Below are 24,673 nucleotides of genomic sequence, written 5' to 3' on the forward strand. Positions count from 1 at the left end.
CCCCTTGTACCTTACATTAAAAAAATTCATCAGGGCAGGGGTCAAAAGGAGAGTATGAAATGAAAAGACCCTAGATATACATAACCAAAACAGAGGTGCCCCCAAAACTAATACTTCCTAACCCAAATCAACACATAAAAAGAGAAAAGAGTAATTTATTCGAAATCTTTTACAAGCACTTCCTATTTCCCAAACATCCATAAAACTGCATCAGACAAGTGCAAAAACATTCATAATTAGCCAGCTACCCTGGACAACATGAAGAAGCAAACTTATTATTAAACCACATTTTCAGCGTCCTTGGTTTGAGTCGTTCTGCAATTTACCCCCTTTTCTTTTTGGTGGCTTCCGTGCCTTTGGACTTGGTTCCGGCTTTGGCTTTTCAATGCTTTGTTTTTCTGCAAAATCCAAAAGAGCAAATTTCTTAAACACAAAACCAACGTAAATTTAAGCAACTCAAATCTTACTTACAATAAAAGTAACAAGCAAATGAAATTCTTGAGATTTAATTGAAACTTTTATTATAGAAAACGATGGATAAACTAGTAATTAATTTGCCCTTACTCTGCGCAACTATTGCTCGAGCTGAGGAAGGACTGGTGGAAAGCAAGAGAATGAAAACTATAAGAAATGCCTTCATTTCTGGGGCAATATGCAGCTAGGCTTTGCATGCTCCTTTCTTGTGTAAAGCATCTTCCCCTCCACCCTCCATTTTATAGCCCCATTCTAGTCCCTTCAAAACTCAAAGTTCCAAGCATGATAATATTATAATTTGACTATCACCTTAATTTATTAGATGTCGTAAATTTCAACACGAAATCGAGGACTTCCTGTTAATATATTTGTTGCTTTTCTAAAACTTAATGATAAGCTTAGAAAATGATTATACAAGTGGGTAAGTTTAAGATATGGCTAATAATAGTAATCTGTCCTAATCAATTTGTGTACTTTAATAGGAAAGCATAGGAAGTGGTTTCTCCGATCTTTCTTTGACGCTCTCTTTCTATTTCTTATATAATGACAAATACATACATAAAAAAGGTTTATGTTTAATTTATTTATGCTTGAGTTGACTCTTTTGCTATCACACTATCCAACGTTAATTACATTTTCTTATAACTTTAACCAGTATTAATAGACACAATTAATATTTCTCTTTCTTTCAAATCTAATTAGTTAGTTTAGACTACACATCAAAAGGTGTAGATATGACACAAAGAAAAAGCCACAAATTTTGAGGTACTCATACTTGGAACTCAATGATGAAATCTAATACATATGTCTAATGTTCTACGCGAATCCCATTAACAATAATCTATCCAAATTCAAACTTGATTATTTAGTTAAAAATGATTTTGGCACCTATTACAAAATTTGGTACAAAATTCCATCCGGTCTGAATTCAATAATAAAATAAATAAATTTTTTAATTATTTTTGTATATTTAATTAATCAAAATTAAATTAAAAGATTTAAAACATACATTTAATATTCCAATAATTTATAAATTAAAATAAATTGTTTGTCAATTGCAAGTAAAACATACATTAAAAAAAATGCAAAATTAACATAAATATTTAAAAATTATTATTTATAATCGAGTTATTTTAAAATTAGTAATCGTGATTTATCCAAATCATTTATAAGGTACCCTAATCTTATTTATATAAGTCAAATAATATTGAATATCCGTTTCGTGTTTTCCAATTCCTAAAGAGGTAACCCTTATCCTCCCCTTAAAACTCCAATTTCCAGTGAAAAAGGAAGACCATGCATGTAGCGATGAGTTGAACTACTGATGGCTTGTATTTGGAATTGTGATGTAAGCAAAGATGTTGGAGAATGTTGATGTTCAGTCTTGTACAAGAGCATAAGAAAGTTCCCCATCATTATTTAATTATTATAGGTTTGACATGCAAACTCACAATTTACCAATTATCACAATTTATTTCCCAATACAGTTCGCGCACTTTAGAAAGGCAGCTAGGCTGAAGATGAATAAGAGGAAGCAGTCATCGGCCTTGATCAGTTTTCTCGGTTGGATCTGATCAACGCCGTCCTTTGCATTTACCGTTTTTATGCTTTTTACACTTGGGACTTGGCGATGGCCTTGGCTCCGTTGGACTTGGTTCTGGCTTCGGCCTTGGGTAGCTATTTTTCTCTGCACATTAATCAACACAACCGAAGCTTAGCTACTAAAAGCAACTCAAAATATTTAAGCTAATCAAATTCTTATCCTTTCGCATCAACACAAAAACAAACAAAATATATGTATGTATATATATATGCATAAAGTGGGATTTAGGGTTTATTGCTTTAGAAAACGATGGAAATAATATAATTAAAAGATAAAGGATGAAGAATTTTGCATAAAACATCTAATTAGTTGATCTTACTATGGGCAACCAGTGCTCGAGCTGAGGTAGGAGTGGTGGAAGTAAGAAGAGTGGAAACCAGCAAGAGAATGCAAACTATAAGAAACGCCTTCATTTTGGGCAAACAGCTTTTGTTTGTTGTACTTTGTCGTGTAAGCCCATCTCCCCTCCAATCCCCTTTTTATAGCACCCTTCAAGTGCGTTCAACGGTCAAAGTTCCACGCAATCACCATTTTTTTTATAATTACTTTATCCTATTAGATGACGAAATTCAACGCGGAATGATGAATTAGTGTTTTCTTTATTTTAATTTTTTTTCATAAAATTAAACCAAAACTCTCAAATGATGGTAAAGTGTATAACTTATAGCATAGAGACAAAAGTTGAAAGAGCTCCTCTTCATCGGTGTCATATATTAGAGCTTCATTGCATTCTTATTGAATCTTAATAGTAGCAACCTAACCTTATCATCTTGTAGACTTTTAATAGAAAAGGATGCGAGATCTTTGGTTGATGATCTCTATCGATTTGGCTGTGTTTAATTTATACTTGATTGAGTTGACTTGAACTGCTATCCAGCTAACCCCTTTGGACTGCAATTATTTTTTTGTCATTCAAATTCTTAATTCCTTTCTTCCACATTGCTTTTCAATCTCAAGCAATAAATTAATCTATAAAGCTACATTGTTACCGTTTGGGAGAAACAAACTAACAAAGGAAGATCAAGACAAGTCTTCCACATGATGTGAAAGATCTCCCTTCAATTTTGGCAACAATAAAGACGCAATTATACTTTAAACTTGTTCATTTCACTTGTCCTACCAAATTTGTAGTATTATATCATGTGGTAGGTGACACTAGCAAGTCAAGATGCAGATGGCAATTACCATGTAACATCATCCATACCCCCTTTTTCAATTAACCATTTAAAAATGGTCCAAGTAATCGCTTTTATGTTACACACATGTATTAAATTTAGTTGATTTTCATATATTTTAGTTGTCAAAATTTTTTTTATATTATTAATATATTTATAAAATGAGATTAACAGAGTAATTGGTCTTGTCAAAAAGTTAAACCAGGATAACTACCATTTCATCTAAAAGTGTCAAAATAATTGGCTCTTAGACTTGAGCTTTATAGATGATTTCCTTCTTCAGCAATATCATTACCAATTGTCAAATAAGGACTTCTTTTAAATATATATTATAGATATAGATTATAGAAAAAAATATAAAAAAATTAAATAACATGACACATGTGAATTAACAGAAGTTACAGCGTGTCGGCCAATGGGGCTACCAAACGTCAGCCTCAAGGGTCGTGGTTCCGACACTCCTCCTCAGGCGTCGCGTTTGCTTCCACTGTGACTGGTTGGTTGTTGTGAATTATTTGATGATGGCATGATCAGTGTCCTTTTGACGTGAGAGCAAAATGACAACAGTTAAGTTATGGGAAATTGGCTATAAATAAGCCCTTGTAGATTGTGTAAATCATTCATTCAATATATTCTCAGCTTTTCTTTTTCCAGCACTCTCCTCTCTTCTCTCCACTTTCTTTTTCTGCAAGTGTGCTTGCTGGTTTGAAGCCTACTGTATGTGTATGCGTGTGCCGGCTAACCGAAAAGTAGTGTGCTGCGTGTGGGTATGCTGAGTGCTTACTGAGTGCTTACTGAGTGGGTGCTGAGCACCAAGGCTGACTTGGGTTTCCTTACCGGGATAAGGGGTGAATCTAAGGCAGCACGGTGGGTGGTCTGAAGAATCGCCCCGTGACAGTCCCTGGACATGGTATTCCTAATAAGCCAGCATACGCATGCAAACCCACATATTTGACTTAACAGCAAATATATGTTTCCGAGTTCAAACCTTTCTTTTTTTCAAATTAAAATAAGATTGTTTCTAGTTTTTTAATTTTCATCTTAATTTTTTAACCTTTTATTAGGGTATGTTTTTTGGACCGTCGTCTAGAAATTTGTCCTAATGTTATGATACCAACACTTTCATCTTATAGACATTGAATTTAGTAATCAAAATCCTGTTACATTCATTTTACTTTTTTTCAGTTGACTTATTTTTTTTTCTTTTGTATGATAAGGTTAATTAGCGCGAGTGGATTCCCGCTCCATCTCTAGCTTTGATATTGATATCTTTGAATCTCAGATGACCACTACCTTAAACATTACTTTCTCAGCAAGAAACCTCGACACGATTTTCTTCAGTTTATTGGACTATCATGAAGTCCTCGTATCTGTTTTCTATCAAGATGAACTTGCCTCTTTTGAATGCATTGGACCGCTCCATCCTGGTCTCTGTCACAAAATAGAACTGTTTAGTGCCAACCCCGTTGCATCGACAAAGAGAATTGATAAAAAGGTGGCACAGTCGATTGGGCAAGAGGACTTGTGTCTTTCACTTTCAAATTGCAGACTAAAGCTCCCGAGCTGGATGTCTTCTGGAAGGATGAAACGGTTGCTTTTGGACATAACTCAAGCACCCTTTTCTATGTTGGGTGGATATACAGCCAGCTGAAGAGTTTGCTTGTATTTATATAGATTGCCTTTTATCCAATCGCAAAAAGGAATTATGTGGAGCTCCATAAAACTTCATGATGAATCTCACACAATTTAGGACTTCCTTTAATATAAACTACTAGTTTGATGCTAGATGGTAAAATTTGTTTTTCAATTGAGCTGAGAATATTTTGTGAAATCGATATACAATAGTAATTATATTATTATATTTAATTATTGATGTACATTGATATGTATAAAATATTGTTTTACAAAATATATAACTATTATTATTGTAGCCATCATTGTGGTATTTGTGGTTGTGTTTTCACATATAAACAGCCTCACCATAAAACCAAACTTTAAATAAAATCTTCAAACTTACCGTAATAAAATTTTTAAACTTACGATAGAATATGTAGTAACTTAATCTTACTTAAAATTCTATCTTTAGCTAGTTGATCTGCACAACATTTCATTAGTTACATAACTCAATCTCTCTCAAAACCCTATTGTTGGCTAATTGATATGCATCACTTTACATTAGTTACATTTAACACTTGAAAAATAAAATATATAATAACTCAATTTCTCTCAAAACTTTATCTTTAACTAACTGATTTGCATCACTTTACGTTAGTTACATTTAACATTGATATCTTTAACTAGCTAGCATGCACCACTTTACATTAGTTACACTTAACATTGAAAAATGATATGAGAATAATAAATAATGGAATAAAATATTTTTTTATAAATAATCACATATAAAAAATCAAAGAAAAATTCTAGAAGTGAAGGAAAAAAATCTAATTCAAACCCAGCCTTAGGCTCATGCCAAAAAACCCAACCATGAACCAATTCCATTAGAGCTCAAGCCCACACGCCAACAATTATGGAGCAAACCAAGAACCCTATCCAATATTAAGGCAAAAACCCATTGAACTTCTTTTAAATATAACAAACCCTTTTTAATTATTTGTAATTTTCAATATCCAATATGTTGTAAAAAGCTTACATTAGATTATTTATTAGCTTAAATAGGGTGCCCACATGCAAGTTTTTTTTTTTTTCATAGTCAAGTTAAGTTAGTAATTTAAAATGTACGTAACTGTTTTTTTTTCATAGTTAAGTTTATTTAATGATCTAAAGTTGTATAATCAGTTATGTGCTTGTTTGTTGATGATGAAGCAAAAGAGTGTAACTGTACAAATTATAGTACTTCTTTTTATTACTCATTTTTCTCTTATTTATGTCCATAAATTTTAAATGATAAAATAAACTTGAATGGAGTATTTCAGTAATGTTAAATTTTATGTTTGTTTAAGAGAAAACACATTTTTTAGCAGTTGAATAAAGTAAAAAACTTTAAAATTTTTATGAGGTTCGTGTACCTTTATATGGTTATCATAAAAAATACTGACATGTAAGCAAGCAAGCTCATGTATTAAATTTAGTTGATTTTCATATATTTAGTTGTCAAAATTTTTTTTATATTATTAATATATTTATAAAATGAGATTAACAGAGTAATTGGTCTTGTCAAAAAGTTAAACCAGGATAACTACCATTTCATCTAAAAGTGTCAAAATAATTGGCTCTTAGACTTGAGCTTTATAGATGATTTCCTTCTTCAAGCAATATCATTACCAATTGTCAAATAAGGACTTCTTTTAAATATAATTATAGATATAGATTATAGAAAAAAATATAAAAAATTAAATAACATGACACATGTGAATTAACAGAAGTTACAGCGTGTCGGCCAATGGGGCTACCAAACGTCAGCCTCAAGGGTCGTGGTTCCGACACTCCTCCTCAGGGCGTTTCAGCTTCCACTGTGACTGGTTGGTTGTTGTGAATTATTTGATGATGGGCATGATCAGTGTCCTGTTTTGACGTGAGAGCAAAATGACACCAGTTAAGTTATACTACACGGCGAAAGGGGTGAAAATGACACCAGGAAAAAAGTTACAAATTTTAACGTACTTGAACTCAATTATAAAATCTAATACATATGTCTCGTTGGAATCCGATTAACAACATTTTATTAAAATTTAAACTCATTTAGTTAACAATGATTTTGGCACCTACTAAAAAATTTGATACATAATCCGATGTGATCCTAAATTCAATAATAAAAAATATATTTCTAATTATTTTTTATTTAATTAATCAAAATTAAATTAATAAATTTAAAAAATACATTTTATATTTAAATAATTTATAAATTAAAAAAATTATTTCTCAATTATAAATAAAACATAAACTAAAACTATAAAAATTAATATAAATACTTAAAAATTATTATTTATAATTGACTTCAAATAGCAGACATATTAAAATTATTAATCGCGACTAATCCAAACCGTTTAAAAAATACCTTAATCTTATTTAAATAAACACATTACAAGACATTTTTCATAGCTTTCCCTGGTGATTTATCAACTTTCTGAAACACATTCAGTATGTTATAAACTCTAAAACCTAAGAACAAATATATACACAAGCAATATCACATCAATAAAAGGACAAAAATCTGTCATGTAATAAAATGCTTACATTCAAAAACATCAAATGAAAAGAACCCTAGAAGAGAAAAGGATATCCATCAACATAAGGTCATCCTCCTTCTCACCCCGATTGCGGCTGTTATCTAGCTATCAAATAATTTGGGGAGTAACCTATATTGAGAAACACACAAGGATAACTGATTATGATTGCCACAAAAATGCAGTGGGAGAAAGCAAAAATTAGCTATTCAATTATGAATGTCGACTGGCTGAAAAGAAAAAAGGTTGTGTCTGTGTGTGTGGGTGAGATAGAGACAAAGAGCGGTGTCTTACTAATTTATGCTTTTGTGTCTCAACTAGAATTCTAAGGTTATCTTTATCTTCCTTGCGCAATGCATTTTTGTACCTGCAAGCGATTTAGATGGCTGTACATGAGGAAAGAGCCAACTGCAAAACCTTTGGATGCAATTACTAGTATTAAAGCATATGAAGCCCCCAACCAATAAGGCATCTACAGGATCATTTTCAGTCATCTCTAAGACAAAGTATTACATAATCCATACTGTTTCCTTAATTATTATGGAATCAATTACAGTGAAATACAGTCGAGTAAACTAAAAATTCCATCAGAAAAACTCAATTACTGCAACATTTAACTCTTAAGTAACCCTTATATTTTCAGGAGGCATACAAATACTTACCCTCCATTAGAGAATAAATTAGTCCAGAAAGATATTTACCATCCATTAGTTCAAGGTAAAGAAAAAGAAATATACATCACCTCCACCCTCTTATTTACAATTTATAAAATTCCAAAAAAGGTCTTGTACCATATTCAAGAAAAAGAGAACACAGTAACTTCAAGCGCAAAGAAAATCAACAAAAATGAAAGAAAATGTGGACGAGTAAATCAATTGTCAATCTATGAAAATGACGACTGAAACAATATCTTGGCCTTTGACTTCAATATACCTCAATGTTCTTCCTCAATGAAGAGACACTCTAATAAACTTCCTCCTCACATTCTTATATGAACAGAGGTCTCCTTCCAAAAACTTCTCGAAAATTGTTTAAACAGGAAAGGTGGATCAATAAATTGTAAAGAGCATCCACAAACAAAAATACCATACAACAAATAAAAATGCCAAAAATGGCATGGCCAGCAGTGTAATTGTAGCTACAAACAGGAGAGAGAGGAATTGGAGAGGACAATGGTGTCTCCCAATGCTGAATGCTTCTTAATTTTTTCATACATTTTAACAATTCTTTTCCTTCAGTTGTTTCAATCAGAATAGCAAAACAAGGGATAAAGCAACTGAGTGATGCTTGACATGTAGATTTCCCTCAGAAAACGCCTATGGGGATATTATCTCATTCAATTGTCATGCATATTCAATAAAACGAGAAATAAGTGTTATTTTCACGTGTTGGAATTTAAGCCCAACCTCGCACAGTCTTAAACTCTGAAAATAAAACTTAAATAAGCCTTAAAACCCACAAATCAGCAGAAGCAAATGAAAGGAAAAAAAGAGAGAGCTTTTGAGAAATAGCATGCTTTGTATTTCTCAAGAGGCAAGACATTATCTTTAACAAATTTACTGACCTTTGCACAAATGCCAGAAGCGACTGATGCCATATGACAGGCATTATCCTTGTATCCTCAAGAAATCTCATAAAATGAGAAACAACTGCATCAACAACACAATATGGCAGAGCATACTTCTTCTCCAAAAGAAGCTTTTATAAAATAACTGCAAAAATTTTTACCAGCAAAACATATAACAGTATGTTACAAAAAAAAGGCAGCAATAGAAAACATAAATTGCTACTCTCTAGATTACTGACCCTGACCCTTATTTTATACAATGCAAAAGAAAATGAATAGATCTTCAAATCAAGATCAAGGAAACCATTAAGCTTGAAGCATGTTAAACTTTTTTTGAGACCCCCCACCCACCCACCCACCACACTCCTTTTTGCTTCAGAGATTGGAGAGAGAGAGAGAGAGAAAGGGGGGGGGGGGCACACAATGAAGAATGTCAAACATTTAATACCTTGTTGCGCCACACTATTCCATCTCCGCAAGCATCATTATGCAACACTGCAATTGCATTTACAAGTTAGATATCCGCCACAATGTTCTGAAGTTAAAGAATTGGACTTTAAGGATTTAGCAACTTCAAGAGACAAAAACAAAACCATGTGCAAAACCTTCAAACCATTTAGATTCAGTGCGAAAAATCAATAAGCAATGAACTTGCTTGTAAAGATCACAAACACCCCCACCACGACCCTTTCATTATGAAGAGATCTAACAACTACAACAATAGTAGCACTAATTTAGACAATTCTTGCACCATATGTAGTTATTCATTTTCACCAAAGTGCTACCAGTTATCCATAATTTTTGCCACAGTCAGCTGAAAGATCCTCAATGTTAGTGATTCTTATTTAGGCATCAGTCATATCCTTTCATTGCAATATCAAGCAACTTACAATAAACGCCAAATAACAGACTTCAGTAACCAAACAAATACAACAAGCCCTGGATACAGTATCTCCACTTTTGCATCTTGGCTCAACATACCCTCCAATTCTAACGTTAGAACAAAGACACCCCAAATATCATATGATTAAACCCAATGCTACCATACCTTGAGTGAAGCCCAGGAATGGAGACTTTTGGAAGAACACTCCCAATAATATTAGCCTCCCTGAGATTGCATGTCCCTGACTGAAAAAGAGCAAGGAAAAAAAAAGACATATATGTTAAAAAAGCCTAAAAGCATTCTATGATAAATCCTAAGAGTCAAAACTGCATCGCATACTATTATTGATAAAGCACTCAAGAGTCCAATTTACTCAGTAAAGACTATGGATACAATTATAAGAAATCTTTAAAAACCATGAGATACATACCAGAAGAATCACAAGGCCATAACAGTTTACTTGCATAGGGTGAAAAATCAAATATATTAGCGAATGCCTTACATACACTAAATTTGGAGCATTTATAAAGGTAAATAAGTGAATACTAGAAATAAACTAAATCCCAAAGTTCATTAAACTGGGCAGAAAGTTGAATACCTTACACAAAGGTAACAATATTCCCTTGTTGAATGCAGCAGGTTGTATAAAGCCTTTTTCAAAGACTGATAAAGTGCAAAATGAAGACGTTTATTCTTCCGAATATCATCTCTAACACGAGGAAGCAAGACTAGCCTATAAAAACGCTCTGCCTTCTTAGCACCCAGATTGGAAGCAAATATTCTTGTGGCTTGAAACATTGCATTCGGAGACCAATTTTCAGGTTCAGTCAAGTACAGAACATCCTCCCAGAGTTGCATAGAAGGAATGTGTTTAAAGGCCTTGGGCATTTTCCCTGCTGTGTATTTGTTCAGAAACTTTCCAACTCTGCACATTTAGTTCACATCCACAATTTAAGGCTTCTGAACATCCTTTCATACATACAAAAGAATCTTAAATACGAAAGGATAGAAATATCACCCCTTATACAAATCTATGAGGGAATCATCCAACTTAGGTAAGGGTCGTGTTTCTGCAATTAAGCAAGTTGAGCAATCAAACAGCATTACTCAGAAAGTAAAATTCTTTCAAAATATCAATAAATTAACCATAAATTAATTAATTTAAAAAAAGTTACCTGAAGCAACATTTGCATCATTCTCCTTGATCTTCTTAATTATAAGGTCTGCAAGCGCCCTTTCTGGACCAGCATTCTTTGACAAGAATGCCTCCAGCAATTTCTCATCTTCCTCATCAATCTCCTCCTATAACATAAAGGTAGGTATTTCAATGTTTACATGATAAAATGCAATTATTTGCAAATTGAAGAGAAAAAAAAAAAGCACTACTATTTTCCCAACAACGTAAGGCTCCATTTTCTTGTTTCTTTTGCCACTTGCTATATATTTCCTTATAAATTGCTAAAAAGAACAATCATATTTGATTAAAAATAAGTGAATAGTTAAAATGTAACAAAAAACATATCTTTTCTATGTAAAAATTAAAATTTTAATTATTCAAAAACATTATTTTCATACTTCTGGATCAAAATAGAGCCTAAACAGCATATTATTCGAGAGAATTAGCTAGTGAACTAAAAAAGAAATGCTTTTTTGAATAAAATTACATGATTAAATAAAGTCCACTTACTTCATAGTTGCCAAACTGACTTTGCGTCTCAGAAAATCCACCAAAATCATCAATATCCTCTTCTTCTTCATGCTTATTCCGCTCTTCTTCAACAGAACCAAATGCGCCATTAAAATTCCCTGCTGAGTCTTCCTCGTCTATTTCCTTCTGCTGAAGAAGCGCTTCTTTCAAGATTTTCAAACTCATCCCATAAGAAATCATCTGCACAAATATATATATATGAAAAAAATTAAAGGAAAAAGAAAAAACAAATTCAAAACGGAGGAAGAATTAAAAAAAAATGCAGGAAGGCGGCTTAATTTTACTTTGTCTTGTTTTTGGTGGTGTTTGGCAGCTTTGAAGCGTTTCTTTGTGGAGGCGACGGAATCGTCATCTGCTAGAAAAGGTTGCGGATTTTGGTTTCGTTTTCTTTTGTTCTTCGCCATTGAGGGGCTGCTTGCGAAAGCAAATAATAATAAAAAGAGAATTGATGGTTGGAAGAGATTCAGAGGAACGAGGGCGAGGCGGATATGGGAATGAATAGGAAGAGACACGAGATCCTAGTGCCACACTTCGCCAGGGTTTTAAGCAGTGACAATTTCGTAATTAAACTATACAAGATTTTCTCCCGTGCGACTCGGAGAAAAATGAGATACAGGACTTTCAAGGCCCAAAAATGGAATTACATATGCCCGGCGAAAAAGAGATCCAAGTTATGAAAAAAAAATTCATTTAAACATTAACTAATATCCACAGTTATATATATATATATATATAATATTGGAGAATATTTTTTAGTAATATAACAGGGAATATCAATCGATGAATTTCATATCTTCAATTGAAACCTTTCAACCAAATTTTTATGATCTTATAAAATATAAATTTCACTTTAAAATTTGAGGTTGTTAAAATAAAATCTCAAATTTAAGAGCTTGGGTGTTTATCTATCACAAATTTATATATAAAATAATAGGAGTATGTATTATCCATATCTCTTCAATTTATTTTAATTTACATTATATGAGAGATTTTATTGGAATTATTTTCGTAAATTAATTGCAAAACTAACATTTAATGCAATTCAATAATTAAAAAACTATTTTTTTCAATATTTTTTCTATTTACTATTCATTTATTATATTTTATTTTCGCACGAGCCTGCTGTATCTTTTCAAGGGATAAAGACATTGGCAAGAATTTCTTCATTTCTTGACCAATTTCCTAACATCTTCACCTTCGCTTCCAAGTTTTCAATGGTCCTGATCGTTAGAAACACGCGACCTCAGAATCAAGCAAATTTACATTTTTAACTGCCTTGACAATTTAAAAGAAGAAAAGAGCAAAAAATATCTTATAGTTTGAATCGAAAGAGCAGGAAAATCCCAATTAACCAACCAAGAATAATGCTAATCTCTTTTTTTCCTAAAATTTAAAATCTTGATAGTACTTGGTTGTTAAATTTAATTGGGCAAAAGCATTAATAACCAAAATCTCTTCCTATTTTTTCCGTCCTATTCTTCTTCTTCACCAAGATCTCATTGAATCCGATCCCGACTGTTAACTCTAAGCAAAGCAAAAGCACACTCTCTTTCGTATTTTCCTTTTCAAAAAATGCAAGACTCTTCCAGGCCCGTAACCGGCTACCCAGTGCAGAACCTTAACGGCTGCGCTCCTCCGCCACCCGCTTCCTCTGCCACTGCCTACCCTTACGTTAACCCCAACCCATACCCTTACTATCCAGCACCGCCGCCGCAAAACCCACGCCCCACCTTCTTCCGCCGCCTATTCTTCGCCTTCGCCATCCTCTTAATTATCTTCGGCACCATCCTCCTCATCTTCTGGCTAGTCCTCCGCCCTCACCTCCCCGATTTCTCCTTAGAATCCCTCTCCCTTTCCAACTTCAACGCCTCCAACCAGCGCGTGACCGCCACGTGGAATGCCCAGTTCCAAGTCTCCAATCCCAACAAGAAACTGTCCATCTCCTACGGCGACGTGGTTTCGTCGGTTTTTCATAAGGATTATTTCTTGACGGATACGAGGATCGGGCCGTTCGTGCAGGGCACGCGCAACGTTAGCACGGTGCAGGCGAGCTATTCGGTGGTTGATTCTTACGTGGAGGACAAGGTGGTGGATGCGATCAATGGCGAGAGGTCACGCGGCGAGGTCAAGTTCAGCGTCAAGGTGCTAGCTGACGTGGCGTTCCGATACGGCGGGTGGAGAGGACGGCGGAGGGTTCTGAGGGTTTGGTGTAATGACGTGGCTCTGAGTGGTTCGTCGGGGAAGATGACCGGTGGGCCCAAAAAATGCAACGTTGATTGATTACCGTGAGTTTTGAGTTTAAATTGCTTCCGTACTTTTTTCTTTTTTTGGAGTTGTTAAACTTTTATTATTATTATTATGGTGCGAACTTTGGTAACTTTTAGGATTTAAAATGATGACAACGTAAAGGAGAATGTATTATTAGTCTCTATTTAATCATAATTATTTGAACTTATGGGTTGTTGGCTGTGCTATTATTATGGTTCCTGGAAAAATACCTTATAGATTTCTGGAATTCCTCTTTGATTTCTCCTTTCAGTTCTGAGTTCTGTAATGTGGTTTTTTGCGAGGCTAATTCCTTTCTTATCTGCAATGAGAATGACTGCGGCAGCGATATATTATTGTTGTGTTTGTTTTTTTTTTTAATATTATGCAACTAAGGCCTTGCCTAGTGTTTTGAACCTTCAACTATGTTTATGCTTTAGATGCTTTAGGAATGATACAGTTTGATCTGAAAAAACGACCAAATTGGTTGCCTCTTGCTAATTACCATAACACTACTGGTACAATAATTGTCATAAAATGGGGGAAGAGTCTCCAAGCTCACTGTCGTTTGACTGGTTCCAGACTTGAAAAGTAAATATTTGCTTAGGTAGTTGGCAGAAGTTTGTATAGGATACCTTGTGGGTGGTGGCCTCATGGTATCGGTGATCCTGATAGACCTGATTAAACAGTCATATACGGAGATTAGGCTGTGGAACTTTTTCTGCTTACTTATCTGGGAAATTTTAGGATTGATTGGGAGTTTTACAATGTTTTTGTTTTTGGCATTTAATGTGGAGGGGAGAGGATTTTTGACTTCAGGTCCTTATGTTTACTGTGAATAGCAATGCTCCATGTTAATTAGCTGTCACTGACTCGTGCTGATCTGGTTAGGACAACGAAATGCTCCTCTCTTTTATCCTTTCTTTTTTTTGCCCTATTTTAGAAACCCATCTTGATTTCCATATTTATTAGTAGTAATTTCATTTCTGAAGTCTTTAAACATACCTTTGTCTAAGGATATGCCAATTGGTGGGTTGGAAGCTCCTTTTCTTCTCTGTTTTTTAATGGATACGAATCTGAATTTTGAAGTAATGTGTAAATCCCTTACTGACTTACAAATGTTATTTTGTGACTTTTACCAAGAATTTCTTGTCGTCTGGTTGTTATTTGCCTCTTAGTAAGATGGTAATCACCATGAAGGATGCAGTTTATCTATGGGTGATTAGCTGTGTGTTTGCTTATGTGTCAAAACGCTTATGTATATAATGTTTCTTGGATTTTGTCTCTCTAGGTACCTAGTTTTAAATCTTTTCTATGCACTTCAATATTCCATTATAATTAACTCCAGAAACAGTGTATACAACTATTCTTCTTTTTCAATTTTACCTGTAACCCTCTTCCTTGGATTTCACTTGTTCATAGTCCATATCTTTTTCTAGGTTTGGAGTGCATTATTTCCTTGTTTATTTTTTGGCTTTTCCTTTTATATTTTCTTTTGTTAGGCATAATTGTATTCCTTACTTATATCCTGCTTTGGTGATTTTGTTTTCCTTGTATCAAGTCCACTCTTTGGTTTGAAGTTCCTCTCAATAAAGGCTCAAACATGGATCTCCAGTGTCATCTGAATCAAGGAAGTGATTGTTAGTTGTATAATTCTGATCTACTCTCTGTGTGTGTGGTTAAACCTAAAAAGAAACTTGGAACCATATTATTACTCAAGTCATTGCCAAGAAACTCAATAGCATGCGCTGTCATTCTTACCGAGCAGTAGTCAACGTCTGTAATGGTATGCTTCTTCAAATTTTTATGTGGGGTGTTTATATCTATGTAATTCCTTTACATTTAGCTCACTTCTGCATCCAATTTGTCTTAGGGACTAGGGATGTAAATGAAAGTTCACTAGTAGGTCGGTTTCTAAACTTAAGAGGCAACAAGGGACGTGCCATTGTCTTCTATCTTCACCATCTTTTTCAGTGATGTTATATGACATTCTTCTGTCTTAGTGTATCCTTCTTTCAACCAACTTTTTTGTCAGCTTTTGCTCTTAATTTTGCAGGGGAGGATGGCTAAGAGAAGGCTCACTATTGTAAACCCTACAGCGTATTGCACGGCCTTTCCCTTCATGTTCATAGTTAAAGGGGAAGAGAAGAAACGAAGAGCAAATAGTTTGAAACGAATTGTCCCAGTGATTTTGGCAGATTTTAAGCTGCTCCTACCACCATACTCAATTTGCTTTCATGTGTTAATATGAATGTAATATATATTATTTTATGGTGTTCATTAGCTATTCTATATGTCTAGAATGGATCAATTGCTGTCATTGCCTTTGAAGTTTGACACACATATCATTCTCGTCCACAAAATTAAATTATTATTGATCAATTCAAAATCCCTGAATTGAAATTAAAAAAAAGTAGGTCCAAAATGTACAAAACTTGGAATGAGCTGGATCAACATATCTCAATGGCCAAGCCCATTAAGTAGCCGAGGTGGAGAAACTTGGGGCTTTTTTTTTGCCTTTTTTATGATTCTGAAACAGAATCAATAGCAAAACTTGGAATGAGCTGGATCAACATATTCCAACACATTTTATATTAATATATATATATATATATATTATATGTAATAATATATATTGTTTTCAACCAAAATCTTGATTGGAACTTGCAAATTTATATGATAAAGTTATACCCGATGACTACTCATAACGAATCAAGCAAAGAAAAGAGAGAACCTACTCTTTCGGTCTTTTTGTTTGATGATAAATGTTGAAGGTATATTCTTGTATCATGTGGCTTGATGAATTTGTTGCATATTCTCTGCTTTTGAGGACAGCTACAAAGTTGGATGAATACAAAGTGAACAAAGTAATGCACGGAAAATCGTGTTAAGATTGGTGGGTTATTTTTAAGCATATATGATCCTTTTGGAAATTTGATACAAGTTCACGAGAATGGATGTACATTGGATATACGATTTAATTCAACCCAAATTTTTTTATTCGATAATAAGGTGAGAAAAGAGGTTGATTAAAATGATTTTGTTGGTTTAATTGCTAGGAACAAGATTAAATATTATTTATAAAAAAGTCTATGTACCAACATGTTTCCCTTTGAAGCCAAGGCATTAAAAAAAAAAAAAGATGGAATCTTTGTGGTCGCTTTCTTAAGCCTTTTTTCAACAACCATATTCTTCTAACATCTTACCCTTTGAGCCTTACAATAATCATAATTTAGAAGAGACATAATCATATGATCATATCTTTAAGCAAATCAAATCACAGCTGGTCATGATCGATCGGCTGCCAACGTCCAAGGACAATGATAGACATGTCAATGACCATGCTACATATCGTCGTTTCATCCTATATTATATATTGTTTACAAAGGAACATCCCTTTCTTCTATATATTATTCAAAAATTTCGTAAATGTCAAGATTCAATAGTGAACTACCCAATTCCTAGCTAGCAAGCAGAGCCCTCCTCTTTTACTAGAGAAACTAACAGGGAATTATTAATACATGAGGCCAAGAGTTGGTGAATGATATGTCATCTTTGCGGGAAAGGCAAGTATTTGTAACGGGCAAATAGATAGAAAAGGTGTAGTTCCAATATTTGTGGCTATCAACCTTTGGGCTAAATGTATCATAATCTCATAAATGACCACATGGCAATGGGGGAATCTTAATTACCCTCAAGTTGTTTGTCGCATTGGATCTCTACATTCATTTCCAGGATGTGTTGACTGCCTCTTATTAATGATGGAATCTCTCTCTCTCTCATTGGAGTTCCCTTTAATTTTAATCAATCAAGAAAATGATATTCAGATTAATTAGATCATATAATTATAAGCTCATTTTAAAACCAGTTTTGTCAAGTGTGGCTGAAAAACCAATGTTACTTATAATGACAGTGTGAGCACGTTTTTGTTTCTTCAAGGGCTTTGATTTTCTTCTTGGCTACCTCTTTAAGGGCTAGAATCTAGATTAAGCACACTTGATTAGGCCTACTAATTTTGCAAAGATTCTTAATGTTCAATTAACCTAACTAAAGGCTTAATTAAGGATATTAAATCTTGTCATTAGTTGTCATTGCTAATTTTTCTCCTATTCATCTACGGCTAATTACTATTCATCTAGAGTTGTCATTGCTTAATTTTTCTCCTACCTTTTATAAAGTTGCTTACTATTATCATTAGTTTTGTTATTCTTTCTTTTAATGGAATTAGTATTAGTAAGTCACATAATTAGTTGGGGGCACTATATGTAGAGCATCCTTTTTCATTTTTCTTCTTCTATTAATTTTCCTTACACTTGTCTGTGACAAATGTTTTACCATGAATGATTGACAAATATTTGATGTATCCCGGGCCGATCCACAGCCATAAAATTCCATGTTCATGCATGCTGATTATATAATAACTAAATGGTCAAAAACTGAGCATGTTAGGTAGCCACAGTTAATTGTACATTCAGAAATAGTTACTCACAGCAACTTTAAAGCTAGCTATGACAAGCTAATTTAATACAATAAGATTAGATCTCCCTGCAATTTCACTTTAACCTCATGTCCACATAGTAATTACTAATTAATCATCATGTAGAGTTAAAGACCGCTCAGAAAGAGGCAGCTTTTTCTTTACTTTACCCTTCTCCTGGAGAAGAAAACCTGGATTCAACATTTCAATTTTCGACCCTCTGTGATACTCCATCTACCACTTTTTAGTTTTAAAGACAGTCGGATTTAACACAAGTCAAATCCTACACCATATGGTCGCTGACTAAGGTGAACATAAGCATCCCATTATTATATTTTTGCTTCCAAGAGTTGAATTTTGGTGGGGCATAATGTACAATTGCCCTGATGTAGAAGCAGGAACCCACCCCAAGGTAAGGTTGCACGAAATAAAACGCTTATATCCCTCATTTTGCACCACCCACCCACCAATTGCCAATTCACATTAATTCTATCTTCCCTTTTGTCTAAAGTCCAATTTGCAATCATACACATGGAAAACCAAAAAAGATGTGCGCATTAAATTAGCACCTCATCAAAACCATATCGCAAAATTAATCTACTCTTCCCTAACTTTAATACACATCTCTATAAAAATGAGTCTCATCTCAGTGTTTCCCTCTTGCTAAATCTATCACTCCAAAAAGCTTCTGATATCTCTTTCTTATTTTCTCAGCTTGAGATCTTAACATCTCCACCACTTAAACCAACTCCACCAAAACCAGCTGCACCACCTGCAGTGATGACGGCCAAGGACTGTGGCCACCACGACGGTAAGAAACAGCTTGTCAAGCGCATAGTGATAGCCATTGTTGGGTTTTTGATCGTCTTTGCCATAGTGGTTTTCCTTGCATGGGCGATTCTCCACCCTGCCAAGCCCCGGTTCATCCTCCAGGATGTGACTATTTACACTTTCAACCTCACAGCTCCAAACTTTCTTACTTCAGACATGCAAATCACTTTATCTTCCAGGAATCCCAACGACAGGATCGGCATTTACTACCAGAAACTCGATATGTACTCATCTTATCGTAACCAGCAGATAACTTTACCGACACTACTGCCAAGAACCTACCAGGGTCACCAGGACGTCACTATTTGGTCCCCATTTTTGTACGGAAATGCTGTGCCTGTGGCTCCATTTCTTGAGGCAGGGTTGAGCCAGGACATGAATGCGGGGTTGGTGTTGCTCAACATCAAGGTTTTCGGGCAATTGAAATGGAAGGTTGGGACTTGGATTTCAGGTCGGTATCAAATTAACGCGAATTGTCCAGCTTATATTTCCTTTACGGATCGAACTAAGGCCATCCAAGTTGGTTCGGCTATGAAGTATCAGCTTGTGCAAATTTGCAGCGTGGACGTTTCTCTTAACTAGTTTTTTTTTCTGTCTCATCCGAAAAAACATAGTTTTATTCTAGTTTTTTTCCCTTATTGTCGGTTATATGACTTCTTTTCATGTAATATGTGACTACTTTTACATTTTTATATATATTCAGTCTTTTTACTTCTTCTGTCAAGCTAAGATGACAAAGAAATTTCTTCCAAATTGAAGGCTTCGAGATTCAATTTTGGACCTTTGCCCACCCCCCTTGAAAGGTAGTCAAACATGGAGTCAAGTTTTGTGGTTGCAGTTCAACAGATTTCTTTAATTTTTAATTTTCTTTTTGTCTGAACAGAGAAGTTGGCAAACTTTTGAAGTTAGTTGAATGTTAGTCTCAATGGTAATTGTAATTGTGACTGTAACTTGTGAAGGAGTAAATTTGGGGTGGATGAACGTAGATTAGAGAGAAAGGGAAAGAATGCCAGACTAACTTGTGCCCATTCCAGGGCTTTAAATTCTTTGTTAATCTTGTCCTGAGTAAATTACAAAAGGGTCCTTTAGTGTATGCATGCATCACTGACTGTGTGTGTGTGTTTTTTTTTCTTGATCTTGTAAGTGGTTATCAAATTCTAGAGTTGCTTGACAGTAATCCTATGTCCTTGGACACTGCAGAAGCCTCAGCAACGTTCTTCAGTCAAGTGAATCATACTTGTGAATTTTTCCTCCTTCTTTTTGGAAGTAGGGAAATTAAGCCTTGGTTCCGATAAAAGCATATGTATATTACTAGTTTATTGTCTAATAGCATATTTTTGGGATCCTGTTCCACCGAAGCAGGACATGGAGCAATTCAACTCACGTTCTCTTCGGTTAAATTAAACAGAAAGCATTGACCAAATCAAGTTTTTCTGCTCATTATTTTCTTTGGGGTCACTCAGTTGAGAAACTTTGCTCATTCCTCCTGGCCTGATCAGACCTCAGCAAGAGACCAATTCCAGATTCCAGCAATGTTTTTCGTCTGCAAACTTTTGTCCTCACATGTTAGGTGCAATTAATATAGCTCATGGGCCAGACCAGTGAAATCATGGGAAGGTTTTTCTGGTAAGATCCAAGCCTTGAGAAATACTAAAAATTAAAAAGTAGTCAAGGAGTTTGCGTGGGGAGATATATTTGTGCCCTCTTTTTTAAAACACTTTATAAAACCTAGGCTAGGCTTTTGCTGATTCTGAAAGAGGGGTGGTCACTTCACCTGCTTACATATATTGGGAATTATTAGGAACCACTAGTTTGGCTCTTCTTACAGCTAGAGGGTTAATTACAACTCAGGATTTTTGTGTAATATATATTTCATTGTCATCCGTGACTTTGAATTTTTAATTTCTGAATTCATTTAAATTGTTTTAAATTCATCCATTGCGTCAACCATCATTAAAACACCATAAAATCTGATACCATAGTCTAAATAAATGTGTATATGGATGTCCATGCGATAGCCAGGATATATGTGGTAAAAAAAGGACTCATTTGATTGTTTGGATTAGAATTTATGCCACATGACATTGCGATAACATATTTTGTTAATTATTTATTATAGTTGATGAAATAAATGAATTTAAAATATTTTTTAAAAATTACATATTTAAAAATTAAATTTTAAAGTTTAAGGATGAAAATAAAATATTGCATTAAGGTTATGGATGAATTGTGCATTTTACTTAAAAAATTTAAGGATTAAGATGTAATTTTGGTTTTGGATAAATTCAATGATAGAGTTACTCAATTTTTATTGAGAGATTAAAGGTAAAGAGCGAAGAATAAGGGTTTTTTTTTTCTCAAAGAGAAATAAAGGTTAAATTCTTTTAAAACTAATATGTTGAACTTTAAAGTTAAAGAGAAAAAAGATGAATGAGGTATGTGGGGTCATTTTATTATTTTTTATTTACATTAGTTAGAAATTATTTTGAAGGAATTATTAAGGGAGAAAATATATGATACATAAACGATTTTAAAAATTTTGAGAGGCTACCATCACCCATAACTATACAAGCATCCGTCCTTGGGTAAATTAAGATTAAGATGCATATAGACAACAATTAGAATTTTGAAAATAATAATAACAATAAAATCTAACTAGAACTTTATAGGGTAGAAAATTAATGAAATTGTTGAAACTATTACCAAATGAAGGATTGATAATTGTAGACATATGCTAAGGAGAGAGGACGTGTTGTAATAAGTGAAACCAAATGCACTGAAGGTGGCAAAGAAGAAAGTTGGAGTAGTCTTTGAAACATAAGTACTTTGGTGATAGACGGTGAAGAATAAAAAAAAGTGGAGAAAACGATAAAGGATGAGAAGAGCTTAATAGAGAGATTAGTTGGAAGAGCCTTTAAAGAGTTTTGATAATAGTCTTTGCTGCATTTTTAGTAATTTCTTATTACCTTTCAACCTCCAAAACTTTCATATTCATATTAAATGGAAGCACTTTCTTAAGAATAATTGGAAGAAAACGTTTAATCATGAAGAATGTGCTTGTTATAAAAGAGCATGTTAAAAAATGACTTATTGGATATGAAACTCAATTACAAGAGAACGTGCTCATCATGAAAAACTTTTGAAGAATGGCTTATGGGATATTAAATGAATAACCATATAATTGGGTAGTGAGTGTTAATTTTAAGTAGTACATTAGCGACATTTGATGATGTACCACACGTACTCTTAAGAAAGGAAGAAAGAAAAGGATAAAATACATGTACTTCAAGAAAATATTAAAAGAAAGTTTTTTTAACTATGAGCCACCAAGTCAAGCTTTCTATAACATCTCAAATATGAAGATAACTCATAAATCCTTTCACTTGTTTTGAGTTATTTTTACTTCTCCGAATAAAATAGCTATTCCATGCTTGTTCTCATTTTGGAACATAATATATGATATAACTATTTTATGCTTGCTCTTATTGTGTTACACAATACTTTAAGAAATAATAATTAATTAAAATTGAGCATCTACAATAATCGAACAAAGGTTCTATTTAGAACTTAAAACTAATGAAAAGATAAAAAGGTTATTGCTATGTATAGCCAGAACAAGAATCATCCAACAAAACTTTGCCCTGCAATTGCAACCCCTCTTTAAGAAAAATCAATTCCTTGTTTTGAGACTTTCTCAGTGTGTCAATTAGATGCTATGGGCACTAACGTACAAGAAAACAGGTTATGGAAATGCTTAGGTCGTTTGTTCATTCGTTGCTTTTGGGATTCCAAGGTTGTCAAAAAGCCATATGAAAAGTGTGTAGGGTGGATTCTATCCACATATTGTCATCTTGCAAAGCCTATCCTCACATTAGCTACCATTTCACTGACCCAAAATCAGATGTATACATGTATCATCGTCATCATCTTGCCCATACTCTCACCCCACTTCCCTTCAATTATTATTATTATTTTGTTTGCAAGCTTTTTCATTGTGAGCAGAAGTTGTAGAGAGAGAGAGAGAGAGAACCTCTCATCTCTATCTTATGATTTCACATTTCAATCCAAATAACTAATTGACAAAACAAAATACCCATAAAAAAAGAAAGAAAGAAAGAGAATGACTGTTAATGGTGAAAAAGTAAATGCATAACTCATCTATGATTCAGCAGAAAGAAAAGAAAAAAAGTAGACAAGTACCATCAATGACCTTTACTCTCACCATGCTACAAGACAATAGAACCTGATATCAGATCACATTGTCATGTCTTATTCCATGGTACAAGTTAGTGCTTGCAATTTAGTGCCAAGGCAAATAAAAAAATAATTACTTGCAACTCCTTAGACAAAAAAAAAAAACTGTGAGCAATGAAATAATTAATCACATAATTTTTGGGTCTCCTGAATTAAGGTATTCTTAACTTCACATAGAACATAGCCCAGCTATGCTAAGCCTTTTTGAGAAGTCTTAGTAGATTGGGCTTTCGGTTTCGGGCCACATTGTGCCTAACCCGACCCAAGAAGACCGAAAACATGTCGGAACAAGCTGCTTTTTGTTTGTTTTTTTAGTTGTGACTTTTGTGGAATCGGGTCTCTTGTTGCCTAATAATCAAATTTATTGGACAAGTTCTGTATTATCTCATGCAAGTTGCAACCATATATACGTAACAGCAAATTGTTTGACATTGAGTAACGTCAGATCATGTAAAATCTCTCTACTGATCTCCAAATTAAAATTGAAATAGGCATCAACATCAAATGCAGCCATCTTTCTCTAAACAATGGAATACCATGCGACATAGAATGAAAGATTGAAGAGACAACCGCTGGGATTTCTATCTGAATGCACACCCAAAACTCTGTGGAAATTGTTTCATATTTGGGCTCTGGATCTCTTCCGCTATAAACGTTTGCTGCAACTCTTTGAAATTCTCATTTATTTGCCGGAATACTTTCCTGGTATCTATGCAACGGCGCATTGGAGCGGAGGAATTACTTGGCTTTGCTATTACCGCCAGCATCTTGTAAGCTGATTAGAAATTAATGCTCACATTGATGACATATTGTTTTACATACATACACATCCCCATTCACTAAGCAATCATATATTTCTGTCAAGTTGGCTCTCATATTGTCTCAAATGTTGCAGATCATCCCTGCTGTTTCAGCTCCCTCATAGAAACCTACATATTCCTCGTCCTTTGGGCACTAGAGGGTGTAGAATATCCTAACAAGCTAACTTATCTTTTATTATTATAAGTATTAAATGCATTCAGTTCAATGCATCATAATTTCTTTCATGATAATGAAGCTCCAGCTGTTGGTAACTTTTTCCGTTAATTACCAAATAGCTGTAGCATCATGCAATTATGCTTTCATTTTGCAAGCTGGCTTGGCTCTCCTGATTCATTCTTAGATCACCATTATGTCATTTTTGCGTCCTATATCCTCTACTCTCCACCAACCGTACCAGCTCTGTATATCCCTACAGTGTTCTTCCCCTTTC

General features: G+C 34.1%; 3 protein-coding genes and 1 non-coding gene across 6 annotated transcripts; 2 read left to right on the forward strand and 2 right to left on the reverse strand.

The window, feature by feature from the left end:
• Positions 1 to 7,283: 7,283 nt before the first annotated feature.
• Positions 7,284 to 12,118, reverse strand: LOC110412104 (bystin-like protein). The gene is given in 12 exon segments (XM_089782888.1): positions 7,284 to 7,568; positions 7,731 to 7,803; positions 9,001 to 9,137; positions 9,139 to 9,148; positions 9,452 to 9,496; positions 10,055 to 10,131; positions 10,485 to 10,528; positions 10,531 to 10,811; positions 10,905 to 10,956; positions 11,062 to 11,188; positions 11,574 to 11,774; positions 11,879 to 12,118. Coding segments are annotated over 12 exon segments (1,278 nt in total). The 5' UTR covers positions 11,999 to 12,118; the 3' UTR covers positions 7,284 to 7,457.
• Positions 8,293 to 8,427, reverse strand: LOC149527454 (small nucleolar RNA snoR111). Its single transcript, XR_016351028.1, has one exon. It is a non-coding gene; the product is annotated as a small nucleolar RNA snoR111 (small nucleolar RNA).
• Positions 12,119 to 12,789: 671 nt separating the features above from the next.
• On the forward strand, positions 12,790 to 16,139 carry LOC110412981 (Late embryogenesis abundant (LEA) hydroxyproline-rich glycoprotein family). 3 transcript variants are annotated; one of them, XR_002444914.1, is made up of 3 exons: positions 12,790 to 13,879; positions 15,421 to 15,645; positions 15,916 to 16,139. XR_002444914.1 is itself a non-coding variant. In XM_021423656.1 (2 exons), exon 1 carries the CDS (start codon positions 13,167 to 13,169, stop codon positions 13,872 to 13,874), a length of 708 nt encoding a protein of 235 aa, XP_021279331.1. In that variant the 5' UTR covers positions 12,792 to 13,166; the 3' UTR covers positions 13,875 to 13,879; positions 15,916 to 16,139. The 3 variants fall into 3 exon arrangements, 1 of the variants encoding a protein (XP_021279331.1); XR_002444915.2 differs by lacking the exon at positions 15,916 to 16,139 and adding an exon at positions 15,733 to 15,902; XM_021423656.1 differs by lacking the exon at positions 15,421 to 15,645 and having other exon boundaries at positions 12,792 to 13,879.
• Positions 16,140 to 18,810: 2,671 nt separating this feature from the next.
• Positions 18,811 to 19,885, forward strand: LOC110412468 (NDR1/HIN1-like protein 12). The gene has a single exon (XM_021423000.2). It carries the CDS (start codon positions 19,117 to 19,119, stop codon positions 19,747 to 19,749), a length of 633 nt encoding a protein of 210 aa, XP_021278675.1. The 5' UTR covers positions 18,811 to 19,116; the 3' UTR covers positions 19,750 to 19,885.
• Positions 19,886 to 24,673: the final 4,788 nt, after the last annotated feature.

This window comes from Theobroma umbraticum, unplaced genomic scaffold, assembly GCF_002168275.2.
Source record: "Theobroma umbraticum cultivar Fairchild unplaced genomic scaffold, ASM216827v3 scaffold_95.0, whole genome shotgun sequence".
Classification (NCBI taxonomy): domain Eukaryota; kingdom Viridiplantae; phylum Streptophyta; class Magnoliopsida; order Malvales; family Malvaceae; genus Theobroma; species Theobroma umbraticum.